Source organism: Archocentrus centrarchus, chromosome 18, assembly GCF_007364275.1.
Source record: "Archocentrus centrarchus isolate MPI-CPG fArcCen1 chromosome 18, fArcCen1, whole genome shotgun sequence".
Taxonomy (NCBI): domain Eukaryota; kingdom Metazoa; phylum Chordata; class Actinopteri; order Cichliformes; family Cichlidae; genus Archocentrus; species Archocentrus centrarchus.
The window spans coordinates 8,091,479-8,116,780 of NC_044363.1; the positions used below are offsets into that span (position 1 = coordinate 8,091,479).

At 39.1% G+C, this 25,302-nt stretch overlaps 4 protein-coding genes across 8 annotated transcripts; 2 read left to right on the forward strand and 2 right to left on the reverse strand.

Annotated features, from left to right (window-relative positions):
• The first annotated feature begins 1,020 nt into the window (after nt 1-1,020).
• Nucleotides 1,021-2,130, forward strand: LOC115796666 (sialoadhesin-like). The gene is made up of 3 exons (XM_030753028.1): nt 1,021-1,210; nt 1,703-1,972; nt 2,072-2,130. Exons 1-3 carry the CDS (start codon nt 1,021-1,023, stop codon nt 2,128-2,130), a joined length of 519 nt encoding a protein of 172 aa, XP_030608888.1.
• On the reverse strand, nt 2,116-8,670 carry LOC115797096 (E3 ubiquitin-protein ligase BRE1A-like). 3 transcript variants are annotated; one of them, XM_030753574.1, is made up of 10 exons: nt 8,607-8,670; nt 8,307-8,376; nt 8,063-8,161; nt 7,841-7,917; nt 7,557-7,658; nt 6,964-7,074; nt 6,767-6,883; nt 3,238-3,351; nt 2,902-2,994; nt 2,116-2,487 (listed from the first exon to the last, which is right to left on the reverse strand). In XM_030753574.1, the coding sequence occupies exons 3-10, from the start codon at nt 8,136-8,138 to the stop codon at nt 2,425-2,427; spliced, it is 753 nt and encodes a 250-aa protein (XP_030609434.1). In that variant the 5' UTR covers nt 8,139-8,161; nt 8,307-8,376; nt 8,607-8,670; the 3' UTR covers nt 2,116-2,424. The 3 variants fall into 3 exon arrangements, with proteins under 3 accessions (XP_030609434.1, XP_030609436.1, XP_030609435.1); XM_030753576.1 differs by lacking the exon at nt 7,557-7,658; XM_030753575.1 differs by lacking the exon at nt 8,307-8,376 and having other exon boundaries at nt 8,607-8,631.
• LOC115797095 (uncharacterized) lies at nt 7,882-13,487 on the forward strand. The gene is made up of 9 exons (XM_030753573.1): nt 7,882-7,944; nt 9,624-9,716; nt 10,064-10,261; nt 10,317-10,385; nt 10,844-11,113; nt 12,599-12,712; nt 12,801-12,866; nt 13,168-13,214; nt 13,374-13,487. Exons 2-9 carry the CDS (start codon nt 9,686-9,688, stop codon nt 13,431-13,433), a joined length of 855 nt encoding a protein of 284 aa, XP_030609433.1. The 5' UTR covers nt 7,882-7,944; nt 9,624-9,685; the 3' UTR covers nt 13,434-13,487.
• Nucleotides 13,488-13,742: 255 nt separating this feature from the next.
• On the reverse strand, nt 13,743-24,739 carry LOC115797094 (myosin-2 heavy chain-like). 3 transcript variants are annotated; one of them, XM_030753571.1, is made up of 16 exons: nt 24,659-24,739; nt 23,638-23,721; nt 23,047-23,139; nt 22,807-22,920; nt 22,643-22,729; nt 19,961-20,047; nt 19,680-19,781; nt 18,103-18,213; nt 17,779-17,892; nt 17,582-17,698; nt 16,427-16,540; nt 16,113-16,229; nt 15,628-15,741; nt 15,406-15,522; nt 14,594-14,711; nt 13,743-13,930 (listed from the first exon to the last, which is right to left on the reverse strand). In XM_030753571.1, exons 2-16 carry the CDS (start codon nt 23,707-23,709, stop codon nt 13,914-13,916), a joined length of 1,494 nt encoding a protein of 497 aa, XP_030609431.1. In that variant the 5' UTR covers nt 23,710-23,721; nt 24,659-24,739; the 3' UTR covers nt 13,743-13,913. The 3 variants fall into 3 exon arrangements, with proteins under 3 accessions (XP_030609431.1, XP_030609430.1, XP_030609432.1); XM_030753570.1 differs by having other exon boundaries at nt 22,643-22,732; XM_030753572.1 differs by lacking the exon at nt 14,594-14,711 and having other exon boundaries at nt 22,643-22,732.
• Nucleotides 24,740-25,302: the final 563 nt, after the last annotated feature.

Consider the following 25,302-nt stretch of genomic DNA (forward strand, 5'->3'; position numbering starts at 1 on the left):
ATTAAAAAAATGAATAAAAAACATTGTATTTTGTTTTTTTCAGCTGACTTGAGACACAATTCAAAAGTGACCAATAAGCATAAGAGACAAACGGAAAGCTGACACTAGACTGAGAGGATCAGCACCACTAACGATAACGAGTCTGACTGACCCACTTTGTAATTTTGCTGTTACCTATTTCTGTATTAATCTCAGACTGTCCTCCTCTCACACCTTTGCTGACAGCGTCTGTAATGTTTTTTCTTTTTGTTTCTCCATTCATCTCCCTGCCTGTGTCCCCAGATTCTTTCTCAGCTTTGTGCTTCTGACTGATCTCCATCCATCCATCCATCCATCCTCTTCCGCTCATCCTGTTTAGGGTCGCAGGGGGGCTGGAGCCTATCCCAGCTGTCATAGGGCGAGAGGCAGGGTACACCCTGAACAGGTCGCCAGCCCGTCGCAGGGCTAACACAGAGGGACAAACAACCTTTCACACTCTCATTCACACCTATGGGCAATGTAGTGTAGCCAATTAACCTAACCCCAGTAAGTGCATGTCTTTGGAATGTGGGAGGAAACTCCTGGGCCTGGGCCAAGGTGGAATCAAACCCAGACCTTTCAGATGTTATTCTACCCTTGCTGCCCCCTTCTGATTGATCTCTACTATAAAATTTGTTTTGATTGTGTTATTTTGTTTGACTGACTCCTACATTTACTGTACAGATACGAGAGCTGTAGTAACTTTATCACCTAACTGCCAGAACAAATGAGTGACTGCAGTATTTTAACATATAAAAAGTTGACTGTTAAATGGTTAAAAACGGACCTTTTGAGTCCTGAGCTTTGGGTTTGAATATGATCATTTCCTGGGGTGATTGGGAATCCAAACCAATGTTTCATGCTCATCTTTCTCCGTAAATCATCAGAGTAAAAGAAAAAGTAGAAAATAATCATTTGAACATCTTCACACATGAATCTGATTTATTTGCTTCACACAAAGAGAGATCGGTGCCACATTCATGCAATACAATCAGGTGAGAAATGTGCTGTGGGCAGCAGGAAAACTCTTCTGAGTGGCGTGTTAAGAGGAACACAACGTGCACCTCATCTTTGAATGGAATAAAGGAATCTCAGTGCTTCATCAGTGACCTTTACCCTTCAGATAGTGGAGTTTACTGGTGTGAGTCTGGAGCAGGAGAGTGCTTCGATGCCAGCAGCATCACAGTGGCAGGTGGGAGTGGGACACTTACTCTCAGTTCAACCATATTTAAGTAATAAACATAAAAATGTAGCTGGCAGGACTTTTGGTTTAAATTATAATTCTCCTCTTTATAGCAGCCTTAGAAATGTTGGGAATCATAAAATCATATGATAAGTCCTGTTTCTATAAATGCATATGCAGTTTCCTGAATGTATGAACTCTGCTTTCAAAAAGAGGGGAGATAACAGAAACAGAAAGTAACATTAACCGAGTCAACATCCTGATAAAGTACATGTGCATGTGTGCATATGAAATAGGTCTTTATGCACCTTACTCATTGATCAACAAATATCCAGTTTGAATGTTGTACCGATATTGTGTTTTGATTATGTAAATGAGGAGAATTTACAGCGTAGTGAGAAAAGAAGAAGTCTTTTTCTGTGTCTCAGTTAAAGCTGGTAGAACTGAACAGACTCCAGTATGTTGATCTACTCGTTTTGTGCTTTTACGTGTTTCTTTCAGCTGGTTCTGTGATCCTGGAGAGTCCCGTTCATCCTGTGATGGAGGGAGATACTGTGACTCTGCACTGCAGAAACAGGGTGACGTGCTCCAACAGTTTCATCACTAACTTCTATAAAAATGAACGTCTCATTGGGACCAGCTCTACAGGGAACATGACCATCCACAGAGTTTCTAAATTAGATCAAGGACTCTACAAGTGCAGCATTCCTGAAGCTGGAGAATCGCCGGACAGCCTGCTATCCATCCACAGACCTACTTTTACTATCGCAGGTAAGAGGACAGTATTCTTATTTGTATTATTAATGTTATCATTATTATTACATTTAAACTTTTTTTTTGTCTCATTCACTGTGCACCTCATGAGAGCAGCTGTATATTGGCATTACACCTGGGGCTGCTGTGTCTTTGTTGGGTGTGCGTGCTCTTGAAGAAATCCTTTGCGACAAAAGTTTATTGCAGAGCAGACAATGTCAAACAGACGCTTCTTTGTATGTATATATACATCCTTGCCATTTTACCCTCAGCCCTCATTGTGTGGACATGGCCTTCCACATTTGATTCAGTGATCCACCAATTAAAAATATATACATAAAATTTGTTAGATTTATGAAGCTTGCTGTTTGTGTATGCGGTTGTGGAACTGAGACTGTAAAACACTCAGAGTAAACTGTGTGGCTGTGACATTGTCCTGCGAGTCTGTGCTGTAAACAGCGCTCAGTCCTTCATTCACATTTTTCTGCAGAGGTCTCTGATTCTTTCACAGCTTCCTCAGCTGCTGCCTTTACCTGAAGAAAAGATGAAACACACACAAAAACCAGACGGTTACACTTTTATCTTTTCTGACTGCATGCAAATCAGAAAATCTTGTCTAGCATATTTTTGTCTCTTGAGTCTTATATTGAAAGTCTCAGTGAAACCTGCTTGTTTAAGATGATCTTTTCACACCACAAATGCTGCCCTCTGCTAACAGAGTGCAGCAGAGTCTCCCCCTGCTGGTCATTAGAACTAAAGGCGCTTTAACACACCTCTACACTAGCTCCACTTTTCACACCCAGGGTCTGTTATATAAAACACCATTTTCTGTGCGTATCCTTGACGGATGAGGATACTCATAATGAAGTTGTGGTGAGAACAAAACACGTATGTCAACATTTTAATTGTTCACTAGAAAACTTCAGTGACAGAAACAAAATATGAACCTCTTCATTCTTGGCCTGGAGCTCGTTAACATCTGCTTCCCTTCTATTCTTCTCAGCACGGAGCTTCAGGACTTCAGCGATTTTTTCTTTTAACTTGAAGAAAAGAGAAACATTGAAGTAATTTTTACTGAACGATAAAATCATTTGTTTTGTAATCATCTGTGTTCGTTATCTGCCTTTATGAAAGTTTAGAAAGATGAACAGAGACATATTTACCGGAACAAAGCAAACATTCAATCTGATCAAGTCCGTTTATTTCTAGTTTGGTAAGGAATGTATGATGCAAAATTTTTAAGCTCACTTAGCATCTTTTATGGAAAGGAACAAAATATGAACCTCTTCATTCTTGGCCTGGAGCTTCTTCTGTAAGGTCTGCAGCTCCTCAGTATCTCCTTCTCGTCTATTCTTCTCAGCACGGAGCTTCAGGACTTCAGTCTCTATTTCTTTTAACTTGCAGAAAATGAGAAACACTGAAATCATTTTTATTGCACTCTTACTGTATTTTTATTTTGTGGTTATTTATTTTTTTCAGCTTATTTCTAACTAGAATGAAGACATTTTTTAAAAAAGTGAGGGTATAAAGTTTCTATGGCATTCAGCTTTGAGACGAAATTACAGACACCATTAAAAAAGTATTAATAGCAATAATAACAGTGTCATTAACTATCAGGGCACTAAGTAGGGCTCGTACCTCCCCCACCCCCAAATTTTTGATGTGCCAATGCAACGCTGCAAAAAATACCACCAATATTTTCATACTTCATCATAAAGTGTTAAATCATAAAGACTAGAAATTCATTTTATTCTCTCCACTGGGTTGGCGAGGTAATAAAAACATCAACAAGAATTTTAGAAAAGAAATGCATATTTAAAGGGGATATGTCATGCTTTAAATCCTTCCTTTTCATATATGAATCATTCACTTGTGGTCTATATATAGTAGAACTGCAGTGCTTCAGTCTGAATTCCTCATTATTGCAGCTCCACAGACCCCACTTTGACCCCTTTTCTGACACCCATTTTATCGCAACCCATTTTGGTGCAGTCTCTTTAAAGGTGAATGAGAAATTTCACGCCCCGCCCCCCTCCTGGTCGCAGAGCGTTCCATCCACCCCGCTTGGCCATTATTGTAGTTTGATAGCTACAGGCAGAGAAACTTTTTATTCACAATATGAATGAAGTAAATAAAGCCTCGACGTAGGAGTTAGCTAATGCCTGCATCAAGATCGTCGCTGAATCCCAAGACAAAAACAGCAAACACAAAGCCAAATAATCTTATTCAAAACATGCAGTACAATTATATCCTCAAGGAGCTAAAAGCTAGCACACTGCACTAACAGAAGGCACAATGCTACTGCTCTCAAAACAATGGCCAGGACGTCATATCAACACACAAAATTCATGTCCAAAAAAATGTTTGTTGCCTTTTTAGCGTTATTTGAAGCTTACCGCTTTGCTGTGTCCGTGGAACTGACCCCTCAATCAGATTAAGTTTTTTGGGAAATCCCTTTTTATACTGAGAGAGCGCAAACTCAGAGGACTTGACCCACTGATGCAGGTACATTTCCCAGAAATATAAAATTTAACCAGGCACTTCCAATAGGCTCTGATTCTGGTGGGCGATGCAAGGAATCGTGTGGGTTATCACACCCAACAACCGAACATTTTGACTTACCTACGTGCAACTTCAGCATAACTAAACTGGACTACAAAATTGCTGCGAGCAAAAATACTGGAGGATTGATGCGACTGGTTAGCCGGAAGTCCAGGACCATGTTTAGCTGTTCCACAGCAAATACTGTGACGTAACAGATAAGACTTAACAGGGAATAGAGAAAACTGGACAGCCTGAAAAATATGACCCAAAAAAAATATGAAGATATCTAAGCAGCACCGCGACAGAATGCATTTAAATTTCCTGCATTACTACACACTCAAACTACACTACAAAATGTATTTAAGGGCTAAAAAAGTGGATTTTGCATTTTAACCCTCCTGTTGTCCTCGGGTCAAAATGACCCGCCACTGTGTTAAAACCCCCCCAAAAATCCACTAAATGCTATTTTTTTAACTTGAAATTTTATGACTTTTCCTAGATTGGCCCCAACAGTAGAAAAAGTGAAATGTTGCTTTTATTCACATTTCCATGTAAGCTGTACAAAAAAAGTTACAAAGGTGGTCTTCGGGTCAAAATGACCCGTGAGGCAAATAGAGTTGAAATCAAGGTCACAGAGTTATTTAGAAACCACAGAATGTTACAGTGGTTTAGTTGTGTCTCTGATCAATCAGTAGCAGAAGTAAACAAGGCAAATCAGGAGGTGTTCTCGCAGACTTCAAAAGACCACCTGTTTATTTCCAGAGGTTATAAAGGTGCTACAGATAACAGGACCCCGAATTCTGTCTGTGCTGAAGCCATGAGTGTGCGTTATAACGCTGAAGAGGCTATAGAGCTGATTTTCTCAGATGTCCAGCAAGACAACTCTGATTCAGAAGAGGAAGTGGAGGATGTATCCGAAGAAGATGGGGAGGAATACAACCCAGAGCATGATCAATCATCTTCAGAAGAAGAAGAAAACCCTAAAGCTGAAAGAAAGACTTTCCTTTCAAAAAATGGCAAAATAACATGGTCCTCAGCAGCATATGACCAACACGGCAGGCATGCAGAACAAAATGTCATAAAGATGACCCCAGGACCGACAAGGTATGCCGTTTCTCACGCCCATGACATTGTCTCTACATTCTACCTGTTTATCACACCAGCAACAGGAAAAATAAGGAGATGACAAATCTGGAGGGTTTTCGCAAATATGGAGACAGCTGGAAAAAGATGGATGAGATTGACCTGCAGGCCTACTTAGGGCTGCTAATCTTAGCAGGTGTATACAGGTCCCGAGGTGAGGCTGCAGCTAGTCTAAGGGATGTAGAGAGTGGAAGGCCAATTTTCCAAGCCACAATGCCACTCAAACTCTTTCACACCTACTCAAGACTGCTACGATTTGATGACTGTGAATCAAGACCAGCAAGACGTGTCACAGACAAACTTGCAGCCATAAGAGAGGTATGGGACAAGTGGGTGGAGCGGCTGCCCTACCTCTACAATCCAGGGCCTGACGTAACAGTGGATGAGCAACTGGTTCCATTTAGAGGTAATCTGTTTTCATATTTGTAATAAAAGTGACAAGCCAGCAAAATATGGGATCAAGTCATGGGTGGTTTGCAATGCCAAATCAAGCTATGCTTGGAAAATGCAAGTCTATACTGGGAAGCTGACCAGTGGATGCCCAGAGAAGAACCAGGCCATGCGAGTTGTGCTTGATGTGACAGAGGGACTGAGGGGTCACAATGTGACATGTGACAACTTCTTCACCTCTTCACGTAATTAGTTGATTGGGTTATGTTATTTTTATATTTTTTGCATTGTACATTGTCTTAAATTGTTCACTGGACAAAAACCAAGAAACTGAGTCATTGGGATGAATAAAAATGCATTCAAAACTCCTTTTTGCACATTTTTTTTCTTTAGAAAGGTCATAGAAATTCAAGTGAAGAGAAATATAGAAATTCAATTGAAGAGGGAAAACTCAGGTATTCACACATTTTGTGGTGAATGACAATATGCAAGATGAAATTTGGTGTTTAAAATTCAATTAAGCTGCTTATATTGGGATTTAGTGAAGACGGGTCATTTTGACCCGGAGGACACGGGGTGTACAGTATACAGAAAATGAGGACAACAGGAGGGTTAAGATCGTTCCAAAGAGAAAATGCAGCTGAATTACAAACTGTGGCTTAAAACAGAATGAATATTACAAAAGATATAATGTAATAGAATAATGAAATAATTAAAGGAACTGAAGTAATGAACCTTTTCATTGCTGATTCCCAGCTTCTTCTTCAGTGTCTGCATGGTTATCTCAGCATCCCTCCTCCTCTGACCCTCATTCCTGAGCTGATGTTTGACTTTAGCTAGTTCCTCATTGAGCTGGGAAGGCAGGAAAGATGTGAAAGGTAGCTTTGGAAAAGTTTAAATTTAAGCTCGAAAAATTCATTTAATATATGAACCTCTTTATTCTCGTCCTCAAGCCTCAGCTTCATGATCTGCAGGTGCTCCTCGTTTTCTTTCCTCCTGTTGATCTCAGCATTGAACCTGTCCAAGTCTGTGTTCTCCTCCAACTGAAAGATAAATGAAGAGCCGGATTGCTTAATCAAACTCAAAATTTTTATCTTCCCCCTCTTTAATACCAGAATCATGTAAGAAGCTCTTGAGCTGTCCTTACAACGCCCTTTGACATAACATGGTTTGGTGCTAGAAAGATGTAAATTATATAATTTACATATTTTCATGAAATCTGATTAAAATTGAACTGATTCCTGCAATAAAATGAGTCTACTTTGTCTTTCAAATGAAAACTCAGGTATGACAGACAGTAACGTTGCTGCCCTTCCGCACTCTGAGGTCTCATCCTTAAAGGGCTTTTGGCTCCTCATTGCTGCCGAGTGCTGCTCACTGGGTCATTACTTGGTCCCTCCAAAGAAAGTCTACCTTTCTTTGTGAAGTACCACGCGCCGGCATCCAATATGATTTGCCACAAACTGAACTGAACAATGCTGGCTTTATATCCATATAAGATAGTTTGTGTGTGTTTGAGTATTACTTTCTCCATCCTTTTGATAGCGAGGGTAAGCTTGGTGAGCTTCCGTTGTGACTCATTCATTCCTTTAAGGGTGTCATTTCGCAGCCACTCAAGTTTCTCGAGCTAACAGACAAACACAGTTGAGAGGATCAGTATCACACTAGTCGTACTGGTTAGGCTACAGCTTAGCATAATGACTACATAATAACTGGAGGAAGAGCTGGTCTGGGTTGACCACACCAATCTGCCCAAGCTAAAAAGTGCAGAGAGTAGGAACACGTCACTTGACTTCATTTGTTATATACCTCCTCCTTCAGCTCACAGATCTCCTCAGTCTTGCTCTGGAGTTCAGCTTGTGTCTTCTCCAGCGGCTCGACTGTCTCTTTCAGTGCACACAAGAATCATGGTGGTAAGTGTACATCAGCATTTCAAGTGTATAAAGCCTCAAGTTACCCAGGTAGACTTTGTCTTTACATCTTAAATACTAAAATTATTATTATCAGATTCAGAAGGGTTGTTTGACTTACTGCGTTGTCTCCACTTGTAAATGACCACAACGAGAGTAACAAAAAGACCGGGCGCAACAGCTAAACGAAAAGACATGACCTCGACCGAAGAGAAATTCTCTGGAATGTAAAACATGCATTTAAAAATGACCTCCATGACATAAAACTACAGGAGCAAACACTGCAACTTTTTTTGTTCATCTTTGTTTGTTTGTTTTACTTGCTGGTGAAAATGTTGAAAAAATAAAGCTGGAGTCTGACTGACTTTTTAAAGATTATAATTTAAATATAATTCTGTCTGAGCTTATTTGTGCTGTTTGAGAATGTTTTGGTCTCTGTAAAGCAAGAAAAAGAATCACATTAAAATGAAGCACTGATAACTCTTCATTCTCTAGCAGTTCAATTTGAACTTAAATTGTGAAGATCTCAAAGTAAAATAAGAAATATAATAGTAATGTCCAATTCAATTTACACAATTGTATTTCAGCCCAATTAGAACTTAAGCTAAGCATACACAGACCTTAAATTTGCATCATACAACACCAAATAACCAGACAATATTTACCTCAGTAATCAAAAAGTTGAATATGATCCCTTAAGGCGAGTATGACCCTGTGACTTCTCTTTATACACTGTTTCAAGAAGTGTAACAGCAGGCGTGGCTTCTTCACAAGTGCGTGAGGAATGTGTGCATGCTGGTTTGGTTTCAGTGCACATCAAAATGAAACTATATTAGTGGTGTTAGTGTTTCATATTCAGGACGAGCACCTGCTACACATCAAAAGGTCACTTTAAAAGACCTTGTTGTGCAGGAACCCCTTCACGAGTGTGCTCTCACTTTGTTTACATGTACGCACACAAGTGTGTTTCCAGGACAGACACAAAGTAGCAAACCAACAAAACAAATTTACGTCAAATTGCCACATAAATTTCCCTCCGTCCATTCACCAACATTATAATGACAAACATTAACCAAAACAGACATAATCTAACTTTGATTTAATCAGTCCAGAAGAACAGTAAAAGTTTAGGTTTTACTTGTTATTTTGTAGTTCTTAATTATAATTTTGTTATACTTTTTTGAAAAACAAATGAAAAAAAAAAAAGAAAATCTGTATCTACAAGTGAGCACACAACAAAGCATCAAATTCAACAAACAATTCATAGCAGCAGCCTCTGCATTCCTTCAGCTAAAGCAGTGGTTCCCGCGGTCTAATTACACCCAAAGCCTGTTTCAGACCTTACTGAACCAGATGTGATGCATTTGTAAAATATGCTTTGACACACAACAAAAACAATTTCCAAATACCAAAGTGTGGGTCTGTGCAAACGGTGAAGTGAAGGTGGCAATAAAACAATGTCTGCTTGGATTGTGATATTTTGATTTTGTGATACACATTCAAGCTGAGGCTGTTCTGCTTGTTCAGGTGATTGTAAAAGAAGGAGGTTGATTTAATTGAGGTCATTGGAAGGTTATTTTGTGTAAAAGAAAGTAAAATTAGGGCGGAGCCACAAGCTCTAACTTCAGAGTTGTGATGCTGTTCATCTCCACACCAGCAGGAAGCTGTGGTCTCTGTTACAGATGACTGACTTCACACCTTTTGGCCACCACTGAGCTTCTCATTACATGAGCAGTGAAGAAGCATGGAGGTCACCACGCTTTGTGCTGTTGTTGGTGAGTACGATATAAAAGTTCTTTTCTTCCAGGATTGCTAAAGGCTTAAAGTTTAGATTACATCTACTCTGTTTATTGCAGCACTTTGCAGCTGCCAGGTCTTGATTTAATGTGTGGTTTTTAATTTCACCTCATAGACATGAAGCAAGTACTGGTTTATTATCATTACTGGAAAGTATGCACATATATAGAATGTTTCCACTTGTAGTTTGAACTATTTTGAACATTGTTCACCGTCATCGACAGCTCTAATTTCTGGGTGAAAACCCACAAAAAGTCAAAAGATGCAGCTGTTTTCAGTGTTAATGTGTTTAAAATAAAAATCTTCACTTTACCTTTTTTCTCAGCTTCTCTGAGTATTATTCCCAACAGATCCCAGTTCTTCCAGTATGAGTCTGTCTCCATGAGCTGTGGGCAGCAGGAAAACTCTTCTGAGTGGTGTGTTAAGAGGAACACATCCTTACACAAAAACACAACATGCACCTCATCTTTGAATGGAATAAAGGAATCTCAGTGCTTCATCAGTGACCTTTACCCTTCAGATCGTTCGTTGTGCAACTTCTGTGTACAATGACAATAAAGATTCTGATTCTGATTCAGATAGTGGAGTTTACTGGTGTGAGTCTGGAGCAGGAGAGTGCTTCGATGCCAGCAGCATCACAGTGGCAGGTGGAAGTGGGACACTTACTCTCAGTTCAACCATATTTAAGTAATAAACATAAAAATGTAGCTGGCAGGACTTTTGGTTTAAATTATAATTCTCCTCTTTGTAGCAGCCTGAGAAATGTTGGGAATCATAAAATCTCATATGATAATTCCTGTGTGTACATGCATTCAAAAGAGGGGAGATAACAGAAACAGAAAGTAAGATTAACCAAGTTAACATCCTGATAAAGTCCATGTGCATGCGTGCATATGAAATAGGTCTTTATGCACCTTACTCATTGATCAACAAACATCCAGTTTGAACGTTGTTTCAATTGTGTTTTGATTATGTAAATGAGGAGAATTTACAGCGTAGTGAGAAAAGAAGAAGTCTTTTTCTGTGTCTCAGTTAAAGCTGGTAGAACTGAACAGACTCCAGCATGTTGATCTACTCGTTTTGTCCTTTTACGTGTTTCTTTCAGCTGGTTCTGTGATCCTGGAGAGTCCCGTTCATCCTGTGATGGAGGGAGATACTGTGACTCTGCACTGCAGAAACAGGGTGACGTGCTCCAACAGTTTCATCACTAACTTCTATAAAAATGAACGTCTCATTGGGACCAGCTCTACAGGGAACATGACCATCCACAGAGTTTCTAAATTAGATCAAGGACTCTACAAGTGCAGCATTCCTGAAGCTGGAGAATCGCCGGACAGCCTGCTATCTATCCACCGACCTACTTTTACTATCACAGGTAAGAGGACAGTATTCTTATTTGTATTATTATTGTTATCAGTATTATTACATTTAAACTTAAAAATGCTCTTTTTGTCTCATTCACTGTGCACCTTATGGGAACAACTGTATATTAGCTTATACCTGTAGTTGTGAAATTAGTCTTGCATGTGCCACTAGTGTGATGCATGAGCAGCATGAATCTAAGGTATCTCACTGCTTTAAATCAATGGTCTAAACTGCTCCTAGTAGTGTAATAATATAAAGAAAGGCCACGATCATGGTTTGAAAGTTCTGTGAATGCTCGTGCATCCCATTTAACACCAGTTTTTACTTCCAGTAATAGTCAATTCAACCATTACTTATACTTGCTATTTTAAGTGCATGAATACATCCTGACAAGTAATAGTACATGCAGTGAAAGTATTGAAGAGTTACAGGTGGTCCTCCCGTTTTTTTTGACTAGTTTTGCATTTGGGTGGGCTCAGTGCCACTACTACAGAGGTTGGACAGGTAGTCCAACTCCTCCACAAAGACACATCACACGTGGCACTGCCAGAAAGTTTACTGTGTCTTCCAGCATAGTCTCAAGATGAGATTTCAGGAGACAGGCAGCTACTCTTGGAGAGCAGGACAGGGACAGAGAAGGTCTTTAACCCATCAGCAGGACTGGCATCTGCTCCTTTGTGCATGGAGAGACAGGATGAGCACTGCCAGAGCTACAAAATGATCTCCAGCAGGTCACTGGTGTGACTGCCTCTGACCAAACAATCAGAAACAGACTTCATGAGGGTGGTTCGAGGGCCTATAGTGGGTCCTGTGCTCACACCCCAGCACCGTGGAGCTGGGAAGTGCTTTTCACAGATGATTCACCCTGAGCACATGTAAAAGACATGAAAGTGTAGGAAAAACTGTGGAAAACTTAATGCTACCTGGTGGTGGGTCAGTGATGGTCTAATATCCATGGAGGGACGCAGAGACCTCTACAGGCTAGCAACAGCACCCTGACTGCCATTAGGTATCAGGATGAAATCCTTAGACCCACTGTGCACCACAATGGCCCGCCTCATGTGATGAGAGGATGCAGGCAGTTTGTGTCCACGAGCTCACTGAGGCTTTGGTCCAGATGTGGGAGGAGATCCTCCATGACCATCCCTCGACATTGTCAGGCATGCATGCAAACACGTGAGGGCCGAACTTAAGTTGCTGCAATGAAATCTCAGCTGATATCCCGGCCTGCTGCATCATTTGTTAAATTTGATTTTCAGGGTGTTTTTGAATGCAGAACTTTGTAGGTTGATCGTTTTCATTTCCTTTAAATGATCTGGCATCTTTCATTCCCCACACAGTCTATATATGGATTTTTTTCCCCATTGAGGTCTGATATACTTTCATAGTTTCCTTTAAACAATTTTTTGAGCAGTAAATATGTGTGTCAAGCACATAGTGGCTATTTATATTTTTCTTTCCACTGATGCTAACCTGTGGTTTTTGTTCTTTGAAGCAGGACTTCCTGAGCCACCTCACCGTGTCCTGACTCACACTCTGCTTCCTGTGGTGTGCGTCTACCTCTCGTTGTTATCAGCTCTCCTGCTCTGTCTTTTGGGAAGCAGCAAAGGTCAGCACATAGAAGAAAAGACTGTTTTTAGCCTTTTTTTGTCCAATTGTCATAATTTAAATGTTTTCCAAAACTTTTTTTGCTGCAGATCAAATCGACCCTGTGGTTGTGCTGTACACTGACGTCACCAACACACTGAAGTGCAAGAGAAAAGGTAAACACACATGCACAGAAACATTGTCATAAACCTCAAAATTAATGGCAGCAGTCAATGTCAGCAGGTTGAATAACTGCACCACAGTTGTATGAAAAGGACAAAAAGACACAAATAAACAAAAGCTCATAGATGGGGAACCTAAAAATACACTGAAGTAATTTTCACTTATTTAAGTTTTGTTTCGTCTCACTGTCTTCATGAGTCATGTTTGCATCTTCCATATCTCTCAACATATGTCTCAGTGGTAAATAGGTTCATTTCCTTTATTGCAATTTGCAGCTTTTTTTTTATCTTTTAGGTCGAGTACTGAAGAAGAGAAGGAGGTCTTCTTTATTATCTCCTGAGGTTGAATACAGACTCGTTTGCAGACACATGCTTTACACTGTGCAGACTTACAAAGCCGACAGCTGATGAGGGGAAATGATGTCACTTAAGCACTTTGACCTGCTGTTACACACTGCAGAGATGTGTGGCTGTAAGTGTGTGTGTGGTGCTCCTCCTCAGGTGTCCCTCATGCTCCCCGGTCTGCACCTGGGCTCACTCAGCAATCAGGCCCAGACATGATAAAATCCAGGGTGTGCAGGACCTGCTGGAGAGACTGGTGAAAGGAGAGCCTCAGTGGTGGCTGTTTGAGAGCAGCGTGGTCGAGGAGTCTTAGTTATATGCCGTCTCCTTGTGTTGAGTTTTTTTATTGAAAGCGGCGTTGTCGTCTTATTGAGCTGAGATTTATTCTTTTGTTATTTAATAAAAATTATTTATCACTCACTTCCTGTTTGGTTTCTTTACCCAGTTTTATTTATTGTTGCTCCCCACGTTACCCTCAGCCCTCCTCACAGGGACGTGGTCGTCCACATTAGATTCAGTGATCCACCATATAAAATAAATACATACACTTTATTAGATTTATGAAGCTCGCTGTTTTGAGTAAAACACTCAGAGTAAACTGTGTGGCTGTGACATTATCCTGCGACTCTGTGCTGTAAACAGCGTTCAGTCCTTCATTCAGTTTCTTCTCCAGAGGTCTGTGATTCTTTCACAGCTTCCTCAGCTGCTGCCTTTACCTGAAGAAAAGATGAGACACACACAAAAACCAGAAGGTTACACTTTTATCTTTTCTGACCACATGCAAGTCAGAAAATCAAATGTTTGGTCATATTTTAGTCTATTGAGTCTAAAGGAGCAAAAACAAAAAAAAAAAGATGGAAATGGAGTTTAAAGTGGATGTACTCTGCTCATTAACCCCATTACCACTGTGTTACCCTTCACTTCATTGGGGGCCATGCTCCTGGGTCATTATCAAGTTGTTTCTTATTAACAGTCTCAGTTCTTATTACTGTAGGGCTGTGATAATACAACACATACCAGCAGACTTAACGAGACAAACAGGGGTTTGGGAACAATCTGAACATTACAGCTCCAGATGTCCTGAGATGACCTTAGTAAGGATGGCCTCAGTCTATGACATCATACAGAGTAAAGAATACTTAAAAAACAAAAAAGGAAAAACTCCCATAGGTTAATTGGCGATTCTTAATTGCTTGTAAGTGTAAATGTAGGCGTGAATGGTTGACTGAGTGTGTCCTGTGAAAGGCTGGCGACCTGTCCAGGGTGCACCCTGCCTCGTGCTCTATGATGGTGGGATAAACTCCAGTCAACACCCCCCCCCCCCCCCCCCCCCCCCCCACCCCCCCACCCCCATGAATGGATAGAAAAAAAGCATGTACCTATTTTTCCAACTAGGTTTTCCAGCTCCTGCTTGAACTCCTCTTCTTGATCAGATTCCTCCTCGCTCTGCTCTTCATCCGTCAGCTGCTGCTGGACTTCAGTTACTTCATCTTCAAACTTGGAGGAGAAATAAGGGAATATAACTGTCAAACGGAGCTTAACTGACAAAAAATGTCACAGCACAGAATCTAATCAAATGTTTATTCAAAGCTGTGAACAATTTATTAACCAAAAACGAACAACAACAACAAAAAGTCAGCAACAAAAAAGTACAATGTCATTTTAACCTGTGGGCTACAGGATAGGTAGATATTGTTGCCTTGTTCCCATTAGTTTATTAAACTATTCTTATTTACATTATATTTTATTACATTATTATAAAAACACTTGTGTAATTATTGTTATTATGTCTCATCTTGAAAGTCTCAGTGAAATCAGGATCTCAGGAGCTGCTGGTTTAAGAAGATCTTTTCACATCACAAACGCTGCTGACTGAGAAAATCTGCCCTCTGCTAACAGAGCGCAGCAGAGTCTCCCCCTGCTGGTCATTAGAACTAATGGCGCTTTAACACACCTCTACACTGGCTTCACTTTTCACACCCACAATCTGTTACATAAAAGTATGAACACTTTAAGTCATTTTAAACATTTTACATGATCTGAGAAATTAGCCCAATGATATATTTGATTACACTGTAACCAAAAAAGGAGTAAAATCATATTATAGCTTGTTGAATATAATAACTGTGGGTTGTAAGAATAAACTCAGACATCCAGACTTTGATAATGCAGTTAAATGAAATGTATAAACCTTTGTGTCTTTGGTCTCCAGCTTCTTCTTCAGCTGCTGCAGGCTCGTCTCAGCTTCCTGTCTCCTCTGCTTCTCTGTCTGAAGCTGCTGCTGTACTTTAGCTGCTTCCTCTTGCAGCTGCATGTATTTGTGTTATGTTGGGAGAAAATAAATATTTTAACCATCATTAGCTGTGTGCATCCTTATCTTGTGTATCTGCAGTGAAAGGAACAAAATATGAACCTCTTCATTCTTGGCCTGGAGCTTCCTCTGTGTGGTCTGCAGCTCCTTCTCATCTCCTTCTCGTCTGTTCTTCTCAGCACGGAGCTCCAGGACTTCACCCTCTTTTTCTTTTATCTTGAAGAAATGAGAAACATTTTTACTGAACGGTGAAATCATTTGTTCTGTGATCATCTGTGTTCATTATCTGCCTTCAGGAACGTTTGCAAAGATAATCAGAACAGACAAACATTCAGTCTGATCATGTCAGTTTATTTTTAACCATAATGAGGACGACTTTCACTGACTGCAACAGTTATTATCAGAATTAACAATCTTTAAAAAATAAATGTGGATTGTAGAGAAACCGAGAATTCCAGAGAGAAACAGCAGCTAAAGTACAGAATTTTCCAAATTGTTGGGATACGGAGTAAAAACGTAATCAAACCTGAATACATGTAACAGAAGATATGAGGTGGTAGTTTAATGACATAATAAAAAGATATAACCTCTTTGCTGTTGGCCTCCAGCTTTGTTTTCAGGGACTGCAGAGTCATTTCTGTGTCCATCCTCCTCTGCTTCTCATTATTAAGCTGCTGCTTTATTTTAGAGACTTCCTCGGTCAGCTGTAGGGACAGAAAAGGCAAAGTTTTCTTTGGAAGACTTTCGGACTTCCAGTAGATTTTTAAATGTATTTAAGGTATCCGTGATGTATAAGGATGCATACAATGAAGTCTGGTAAGGACCTCATGGTGTAAACTTTGGTTAATTAAGATTAAGCTCAGACACTGAGCAGCTTTATTGACAGGAACAAAATATGAACCTCTTCATTGTTGGTCTGGAGTTTCCTCTTTATCGTCTGCAGCTCCTTCTCATCTCCTTCTCTTCTGTTCTTCTCAGCACGGAGCTCCAGGATTTCATCCTCTTTTTCTTTTATCTTGCAGAAAAAGTAAAACACTGAAGTCATTTTTACAGAAATCTTTTCTTGTGCAGGTTATTTATTTTTTCTGCTCATTTCTGATTAGCATGAGGACATTTGTTAAACAAAGTGAGGACATAAAGTTTCTATGGCGTTCAGATTTGAGACAAAATTACAGACACCGTGAAAAAGTAATAATACCAAAAATAATAGTGTCATTAAATAGCAGGGCACTCAGTAGACCGCATACCTCCCCCGCTCCAGATTTTTGATGCACCAATGCAACGCTGCAAGAGATGCCATCAGTGTTGTCATACTCCATCATAAATTAAAAGACCAAAAGTTTATTTTATTCTCTCCACTCTGGGTGGGCGAGGTAATAAAAAGATCAAGAATAACTTTAGATAGGAAATGTGAATTTAAGATTGTTCCAAAGAGAAACTGCAACTGAATTACAGAGTAAACTGTGAATTAAAACAGAAGGACTATTACAGAAGATATAATGTAATACAGCAAGGGTGTCAAACTCAGCCATACGATGGGCCAAAAAGACACAGTCTGAGTCGCGGGCTCAACAGGATTAAAAAGTAATAATTTAATCATTATTATGAATTTAAATGGCCAGAATACAGCAAGTTTCCCCTCAACACATTAAATAAAATATAAAATTATATTTTTCTTCAAAATAACATCAGGAAAATGAATATCGTTCAAGCTGATAAACATTTGCACATTTTTCAGGTAAAAACTGTGATGTGAATTTTATGTGGCCATTTTTGAGGTTCAGGCTAGCATAAATGTTGCTGTAAAAAGTGCTGACCAATGTTTTTATCCACTGATCACTGATCAATGAGTAACTGGAAACACCGAAATATTAGTTAGTGCTCAAGTCTTGGCCTGCACAGCAGCTGTTGCAGTGCATTGTGGGATTTGTTGATTTAGTGGTGGGAACACTATATAACAGTGGGCCATTAATCATAGCTATATGAAATCATCTCCTTGAGTCTGACACAGGTGAAATAGATTAATGAAATAATGAAAGAAACTGAAGTAAAGAACCTTTTCATCGTTGGCTCCCAGCTCCTTCTTCAGCGTCTGCATGTTTATCTCAGCATCCGTCCTCCTCTGACGCTCATCCCTGAGCTGAAGTTTGACTTTAGCTAGTTCCTCATTCACCTGGGAGGAGAGTAAAAATGTGAAAGGTAGCTTTGAAAAAATTTAAGTTTAAGTTCAAGAAATACATTTAATACATGAACCTCTTTATTCTTGTCCTCAAGCCTCAGCTTCATGGTCTGCAGGTTCTCCTCGTTTTCTTTCCTCCTGTTTTTCTCAGCATGGAGCTCCACGATTTCATCACTTTTGTCTTTCAACTTTGAAAAAAGGAGAAAAGTATTTCAAAAGGTGGCACCTTTGGGTGGAAGATCTCCAAAGCTCAGATGGGGTGAGAAAGTTTCACACTGCCAACAATCTTAGCCCTGACACACAGTGAAATACTGTTGTTTTCATTCCTCTTTATAAAAAATATTCAGACATAACTTCATATCACACTGAAGAAGCAGAGATAAACGTGAGATAATAACCTCTTTTTTGCTGTCCTGAAGCTCTTTCTTCCGTGTCTGCAGGTCTTTCTTCAGTGACGTATTCTCAGAACAAAGTGATTGGAGCTTGTCCAAGTCTGTGTACTCCTCCAACTGAAAGATAAATGAAGAGCTTTATTAAACTCAGAATTTCTATCTTACCTCTCTTTAATACCAGGATAATACATATTTGCATGAAATCTGAATAAAATGGAACTGAGAAATTTGGCCACTTTGTCTTCCAAATGAAAACCCAGGAATGATTTTGGAATGATTTAAGCTTTTGACAAGATTGATCACAACATACTTCTCAACAAATTGGAAAGGTGTGGAATCAGAGGGGTTGGACAGAATTGGGTAAAGAGCTATTTAAGAAAGAGACAACATTTTGTAGAAATAAGTGAAAACAAATCAACCTGCATGGAATGGATATAAATGTGGAGTTCCTCAGGGGTCAGTGCTAGGTTCAAAAGTATTCATATTATACATAAATGACATATTTTAAGTCTAAAACATGCTGAAATTTGTACTATTTGTGGACAATACAAATATCTTTTCTTTAGGTGACATCAGCTTTTAGAAACAATCTCAACAGACATGAATAATTTGAAACAATGGTTTGATATTAACAAACTCATTAAATTATAAAATCAGCTGGAAGCCTCGTGTTAATTGCATAAAAGCAAAAATCACAAACAGCATCGCCTTGTTAGGAAAAACAAAGCAGGTTTAGAAATCACTGCATATTTTATACTGTTCATTGGTGTTATTTTAATTGAATTATTGTGTTGAACTATGGGGTAACATACAAAAGCACACTACAGTCACTATGCACATTACGAAAGGTCAAAAATATTGAAATTTATGGATTTGGTAAAATTTGAAACTGGTCAAATAATGAGAAGCATGTGCATAGTGGCCTGTGGAGTGGATTTGTGGAACAATTTAGAAGATAATTTGAAAACATGTACTAATATAAATCAGTTTAAATAATTATATGAAATAACACTTATAAAGCGCTATATGAATGAGGTAGATTGTTAAATATTTATATGAATATACTGGATATTAAAAGAAATATATAGAACTGATTATTATGACATAGTATGAAAATTAATACCTTTGGCTACATATAGTTACATATAACAAGGGGATGTGTATTATGTACATATTATGTATTCTTCTGACTGTAAAATCAAGACAGAATTAAAGGATGAGCAAGTTATTGGCAGGAATTATTCAGCAGTTGCTTCCTCCTACTCCTTTTTGAACAAAAAAAGTCACTAATTGCATGTGAACTCGATTTTTATGTGCGATTGATTGATTGATTGATTGATTGATTGATTGATTGATTGATTGATTGATTGATTGATTGATTGATTGATTCATTGATTCATTGATTCATTGATTGATTGTAAAGTTGCTGCCCTCCCTCACTCTGAGATTTCGTCCTCAGAGTGTTCAAGGCTACCTTTCTTTATTGAGTACCATGAGGCGTCCATTGTGATTTTCCACAAACTGAACTGAACAACACTGACTTTGTATCCATATAAGATAGTTTGTGTGTGTTTGAGTATTACTTTCTCCATCCTTTTGATAGCGAGGGTAAGCTTGGTGAGCTTCCGTTGTGACTCATTCATTCCTTTAAGGGTGTCGTTTCTCAGCCACTCAAGTTTCTCGAGCTAACAGACAAACACAGTTGAGGATCAGTATCACACCAGTCATACTGCTTAGGCTACAGCTTAGCATAATGTCTACATAATAACTGGAGGAAGAGCTGGACTGGGTTTGACCACACCAATCTGCCCAAGCTAAAAAGTGCAGAGTAGGAACACGTCACGTGACTTCATTTGTTATATACCTCGTCCTTCAGCTCACAGATCTCCTCAGTCTTGCTCTGGAGTTCAGCTTGTGTCTCCTCCAGCTGCTCGACTATCTCTTTGAGCACCTGTTAAAAAGCAGACGGTAAAAGTGTTTGCCAACGAGTTGCATCTACCATTGAAAATACAGAGACTGTCACACTCTGCTAACCAAATTACAACGAGGTTTTCCATGCAGCTCCATATACACAGCTCTTTGAGCTCAGTTTCACCGAGGGACTGCTACTGGAGCAACCTCCAGCAGCCACCTCTCCAGTTACAAAATACAAGCTAGTGACCTGTGGTTGCCATAGGGGCCACTTACATGACCTCTAGGCCTGCAGGACTGCGGCTTCAGCAAGTGATTTCACAGCAACTATGCTATAAGCAAGCCCTGTGATTCACCTCCCAACTGATTGGGGAATATACAATTTTCCCTAGCAAGCAGTGGTTGCCAGTCTTGGATTAGCTCATTGAGCTTTCTCTCATCTCCGTTTCTCAGCCACTCAAGTTTCTCGAGCTAACAGACAAACACAGTTGAGGATCAGTATCACACTAGTTGATCTTTCAGAGTTAACTTCAATAGTTACTTCCTCCAAACCAGCAACATGTTTATTAGATCCCATTCCTACTAGACTGTTCAAAGAAGTCTTTCCAATTATTGATGCTTCAATCTTAAAAATGATCAATCAGTCTTTATTAGTTGGCTATGTACCTCAGACCTTCAAGGTGGCTATAATTAAACCTCTACTTAAAAAGCCATCACTGACCCAGCTGTCTTAGCTAATTATAGGCCAATCTCCAACCTTCCTTTTCTCTCAAAGATTCTTGAAAGAGTAGTTGTAAAACAGCTAACTGATCATCTGCAGAGGAACGGTTAATTTGAAGAGTTTCAGTCAGGTTTCAGAATTCATCACAGTACAGAAACAGCATTAGTGAAGGTTACAAATGATCTTCTTAGAGCCTCTGACAGTGGACTCATCTCTGTACTTGTCCTGTTGGACCTCAGTGCAGCTTTTGATACTGTTGACCATAACATTTTATTACAGAGATTAGAGCTTGCTATAGGTATTAAAGGTACTGCACTGCAGTGGTTTGAATCATATTTATCTCATAGACTCCAATTTGTTCATGTAAATGGGGATTCTTCTTCACACACTAAGGTTAATTATGGAGTTCCACAGGGTTCTGTGCTAGGACCAATTTTATTTACATTATACATGCTTCCCTTAGGCAGTATTATTAGAAAGCACTGCATCAATTTTGATTGTTATGCAGATGATACTCAGCTTTACCTATCAATGAAGCCAGATGACACACATCAATTAGTTAAACTGCAGGAATGTCTTAAAGACATTAAGGCCTGGATGACCTCTAATTTCCTGCTTCTAAATTCAGATAAAACTGAAATTCTTGTTCTCGGCCCCACAAATCTTAGAAACATGGTGTCTAACCAGATACTTACTCTGGATGGCATTACTTTGGCCTCCAGTAACACTGTGAGAAATCTTGGAGTCATTTTTGACCAGGATATGTCCTTCAATGCACATATTAAACAAATATGTAGGACCGCTTTTTTGCATTTGTGCATTTCTAAAATTAGAAACATCCTTTCTTAGAGTGATGCTGAAAAGCTCATTCATGCATTTATTACTTCTAGGCTGGACTATTGTAATTCATTATTATCAGGCTGTCCTAAAAGCTCCCTGAAAAGCCTTCAGCTGATCCAAAATGCTGCAGCTAGAGTACTGACAGGGACTAGAAAGAGAGAGCATATTTCTCCCATATTGGCTTCTCTTCATTGGCTCCCTGTTAAATCTAGAATAGAATTTAAAATTCTTCTCCTCACATACAAGGACTTGAATAATCAGGCACCATCTTATCTCAAAGACATCATAGTACCATATCACCCCAACAGAGCACTTCACTCTCAGACTGCTGGCTTACTTGTTGTTCCTCGGATACTTAAGAGTAGAATGGGAGGCAGAGCCTTCAGCTTTCAGGCGCCTCTTCTGTGGAACCAGCTTCCAGCTTGGATTCGGGAGACAGACACCCTCTCTATTTTTAAGATTAGGCTTAAAACTTTCCTTTATGATAAAGCTTATAGTTAGGGCTGGATCAGGTGACCCTGAACCATCCCTTAGTTATGCTGCTATAGGCCTAGGCTGCTGGGGGGTTCACATAATGCACTGTTTCTCATTCACCTTATTTACTTTGTTTATACTCCACTCTGCATTTAATCATTAATTGATATTAATCTCTGGCTCTCTTCCACAGCATGTCTTTCTCTCCCCTCAGCCCAACCGGTTGCGGCAGATGACTGCCCCTCCCTGAGCCTGGTTCTGCTGGAGGTTTCTTCCTGTTAAAAGGGAGTTTTTCCTTTCCACTGTCGCCAAGTGCTGCTCATAGGGGGTCGTTTTGACTGTTGGGTTTTCTCTGTATTATTGTAGGGTCTTTACCCACAATACAAAGCGCCTTGAGGCGACAGTTTGTTGTGATTTGGCGCTATATAAATAAAATTGAATTGAATTGAATTGAATAGTCATACTGCTTAGGCTACAGCTTAGCATAATGTCTACATAATAACTGGGGGAACAGCTGGTCTGGGTTTGACCACACCAATCTGCCCAAGCTAAAAAGTGCAGAGAGTAGGAACACGTCACGTGACTTCATTTGTTATATACCTCGTCCTTCAGCTCACAGATCTCCTCAGTCATGCTCTGGAGTTCATCTTGTGTCTTCTCCAGCTGCTCGACTGTCTCTTCGAGCACCTGCTAAAAAGCAGATTGTTTGTCAGACAGCAGTGCTGCTGTGGAAAGTGTCTTTAGACAGTATGAAGAACATGAACCTCAGTGTTGTTGATCTCTGTTTCCTTCTCCGCTGTCTGCAGGTTGGTTTTCCCTTCATTCTCATCCTGAACTTCAGCATTCATATCTTTTATCGGAGAGTCACAGGATGGCATCTTTATTTTGTGGAAAAAGAAATAACCATTAACTTTATTTATTGGTTATTGATAATTGAAACCAAATGTGAATATAAGAGAAAACTAAATGTTTTTATTAAGAGAACATGAAGAAATCATGTTCACCTCACTGGCCTTGCCTTCGTTGACCTCATTCACCTGGACCTCGATGTCATCGGTCTTCCCTTCGTTTGTCTTCATCTCGTTCTCCTGCTTCACCTCATTAATTTTGAGAAATAAGGAAATTTGAGTTTGGGAAGTCATCTTCGCTACACCCTAAGTATAAATAAATGATTTTTTCATGATCGTAATTTTTTAAATGCCATTGAATTGACATATTTTGGAGAATATGCAAATAGTATATAGATACATGATAGAAGACAGGGGAACTGCTGAGAGAATATTTGCTGAGCGTTTTCCAATGAGTTGCCATATTTTCAAAATTCAGACTGTCACACTCTGCTAGCAACCACATTAGCAATGAGGGTTTCTGTGCAGCATTCCTGACATTCCTCAGTCCTTGGATTCCATTCCTCTAAGCTTTGTGCACTTTGTTGATTTTTTTTTTTTTTTTTTTGCTCATACAATCTCTTTGTCTCCCTGTCAGTTTAATAAACAGCTCTTCCAGTTTTGTGTTTCTGATTTATATCAGATTAGATTGACCTGAGCTCTTTGTTTCCTTCTTCCTCTGAAGCAGATAGGATATTATTGACTCACAGGTTTGGTTTCATTTTCTGGGCTCAAAGCTTCTGCTGACTTCCTCTCAGCTGTGTTGGAATGCTCATCCATTTTTTCTTCCTCCTGTCAGAAACAGGAGAATCATGTTGGTAACTGTAGATCAGCATTTTGTTTCATATGAATAATTCCTCAAGTTATCAGGTAGTCTTTGTCTTACAACATCTTAAAATGAAGATTATCATTGGATCCACTTAAGAAAATATGATCTGTATTCATCAGGCCTAACAAATCTGTGTCAGATTCAAAAGGAATTTTTGACTTGTTATTTTCTTTCCACTTGTAGACGATGAAGGCAACAAAAAGATCGGACGCAAAGACGGCTAAACCAAAAGCCATGAGCTCAGCAGGAGAGAAATTCTCTGGAATGAAAAACATGCATTTAAAAATGACCTCCATGATATAAAACTACAGGAGTGTTCATGTTTTTTTTTTTTTTGGTTTACTTGCTAGTGAAGACGTTGTTAGCTAAGTTATACATAACTCTTTTTCGTATTTAGTGTAAATGTTTGATAGCATTTTTTTTTCTTTGTCAACAAAAAAAGTCAGTGATTCAAAAATAAAGCTGCTTTTCTGAAATTTTTTTAAACATGTAAACTGATTTAATTTATAATAAATCACAGTTTATTTTTCCATTTATTTAATAATAAAAATAATAAAAGGTCAGAATAACATACATGACCCTCTGAAAGATTCTAATTTTAATTTAACTGTGTCAGCTTACTCGTGCTGGCTGAATGTTTTTGTTTTTGTAAATGAAGAAAAAGAATCACATTAAAATGAAGGACTGATAACGTCTCATTCTCTTGCAGTTTAAGTTGAACTTAAATTGTGAAAGTCTCAAAGTAAGAAATACCATATTAATAATTTTTTTCATCACATAATCTCTGCCATGTCCAATTCAAATCACACTATTGTATTTCAGCCCAGTTAGAACTAAAGAGAAGCATACACAGACCTTAAATTTGCATCGTACAGCAAGAAATAACCAGACAATACTTACCTCTGTAATCAAAGAGCTGAATGTGCTCCCTTAAGGTGAGTATGACCCTGTCACTTCTCTTTATACACTGCTTCAAGAAAATAAGCAGCACTTTGTGTAACAGGAGGAGTGACTTCTTCACACTTGCTGAGGAATGTGTGTGTGTGCTGGTTTAGTTTCAGCGCACATCAAAATGAAACTACATTAGAAGGAAAGTGACAGAAATGTCAGTGTATTAGATCGTAGATAAGCACCAAAGGTTACTTTAAATGACGTTGCTGTGCAGGAACCTCTTCACGAGTGCACTCTCACTCTGTTTAGATGTATGCACACAGGATAGACACAAAGTAGCAAACCAACAAAATTAATTTGGGTCAAAATGCCACAAAGTTACCATCATGCAACAACATTAATGTGACAAACCAAAACAGAAACAGAGACAATCTGACTTTGATTTAATCAGTCCACAGGAACGCTAAAGCAAAAGGCATGTTAGAGACTTGCCTTGACCTTTTACTTTCAGTTCTTCACCTTTGTGTGAGATATTTTTAGGTTTTACCTGTGATCTTGTAGTTTTGAATTATATATTTTTAATACTAAAAAAAAAAGAAAATCCATATCTACAAGTGAGCACACAGTAATTCATCAGATTCAACAATTCATAG

What these genes read in the sequence shown, in the direction of transcription:
- LOC115796666 (XM_030753028.1), top strand. Translation starts at nt 1,021, where the DNA reads ATGTGCTGTGGGCAGCAGGAAAACTCTTCTGAGTGGCGTGTTAAGAGG. An exon ending in CAGCAGCATCACAGTGGCAG is followed by an intron (nt 1,211 to 1,702) that starts GTGGGAGTGGGA and finishes TGTTTCTTTCAG; the next exon opens with CTGGTTCTGTGATCCTGGAG. An exon ending in ACCTACTTTTACTATCGCAG is followed by an intron (nt 1,973 to 2,071) that starts GTAAGAGGACAG and finishes TCATGAGAGCAG; the next exon opens with CTGTATATTGGCATTACACC.
- LOC115797096 (XM_030753574.1), bottom strand. Translation starts at nt 8,138, where the DNA reads ATGTCTTTTCGTTTAGCTGTTGCGCCCGGTCTTTTTGTTACTCTCGTT. An exon ending in TCTGTGAGCTGAAGGAGGAG is followed by an intron (nt 7,659 to 7,840) that starts GTATATAACAAA and finishes TTTGTCTGTTAG; the next exon opens with CTCGAGAAACTTGAGTGGCT. An exon ending in TGGGAATCAGCAATGAAAAG is followed by an intron (nt 3,352 to 6,766) that starts GTTCATTACTTC and finishes ATTTTCTGCAAG; the next exon opens with TTAAAAGAAATAGAGACTGA.
- LOC115797095 (XM_030753573.1), top strand. Translation starts at nt 9,686, where the DNA reads ATGGAGGTCACCACGCTTTGTGCTGTTGTTG. An exon ending in ACCTACTTTTACTATCACAG is followed by an intron (nt 11,114 to 12,598) that starts GTAAGAGGACAG and finishes TGTTCTTTGAAG; the next exon opens with CAGGACTTCCTGAGCCACCT. An exon ending in ACTGAAGTGCAAGAGAAAAG is followed by an intron (nt 12,867 to 13,167) that starts GTAAACACACAT and finishes TTTATCTTTTAG; the next exon opens with GTCGAGTACTGAAGAAGAGA.
- LOC115797094 (XM_030753570.1), bottom strand. Translation starts at nt 23,709, where the DNA reads ATGGATGAGCATTCCAACACAGCTGAGAGGAAGTCAGCAGAAGCTTTG. An exon ending in CTATCAAAAGGATGGAGAAA is followed by an intron (nt 18,214 to 19,679) that starts GTAATACTCAAA and finishes TTTATCTTTCAG; the next exon opens with TTGGAGGAGTACACAGACTT. An exon ending in TTCAGGACAGCAAAAAAGAG is followed by an intron (nt 17,893 to 18,102) that starts GTTATTATCTCA and finishes CTTTTTTCAAAG; the next exon opens with TTGAAAGACAAAAGTGATGA.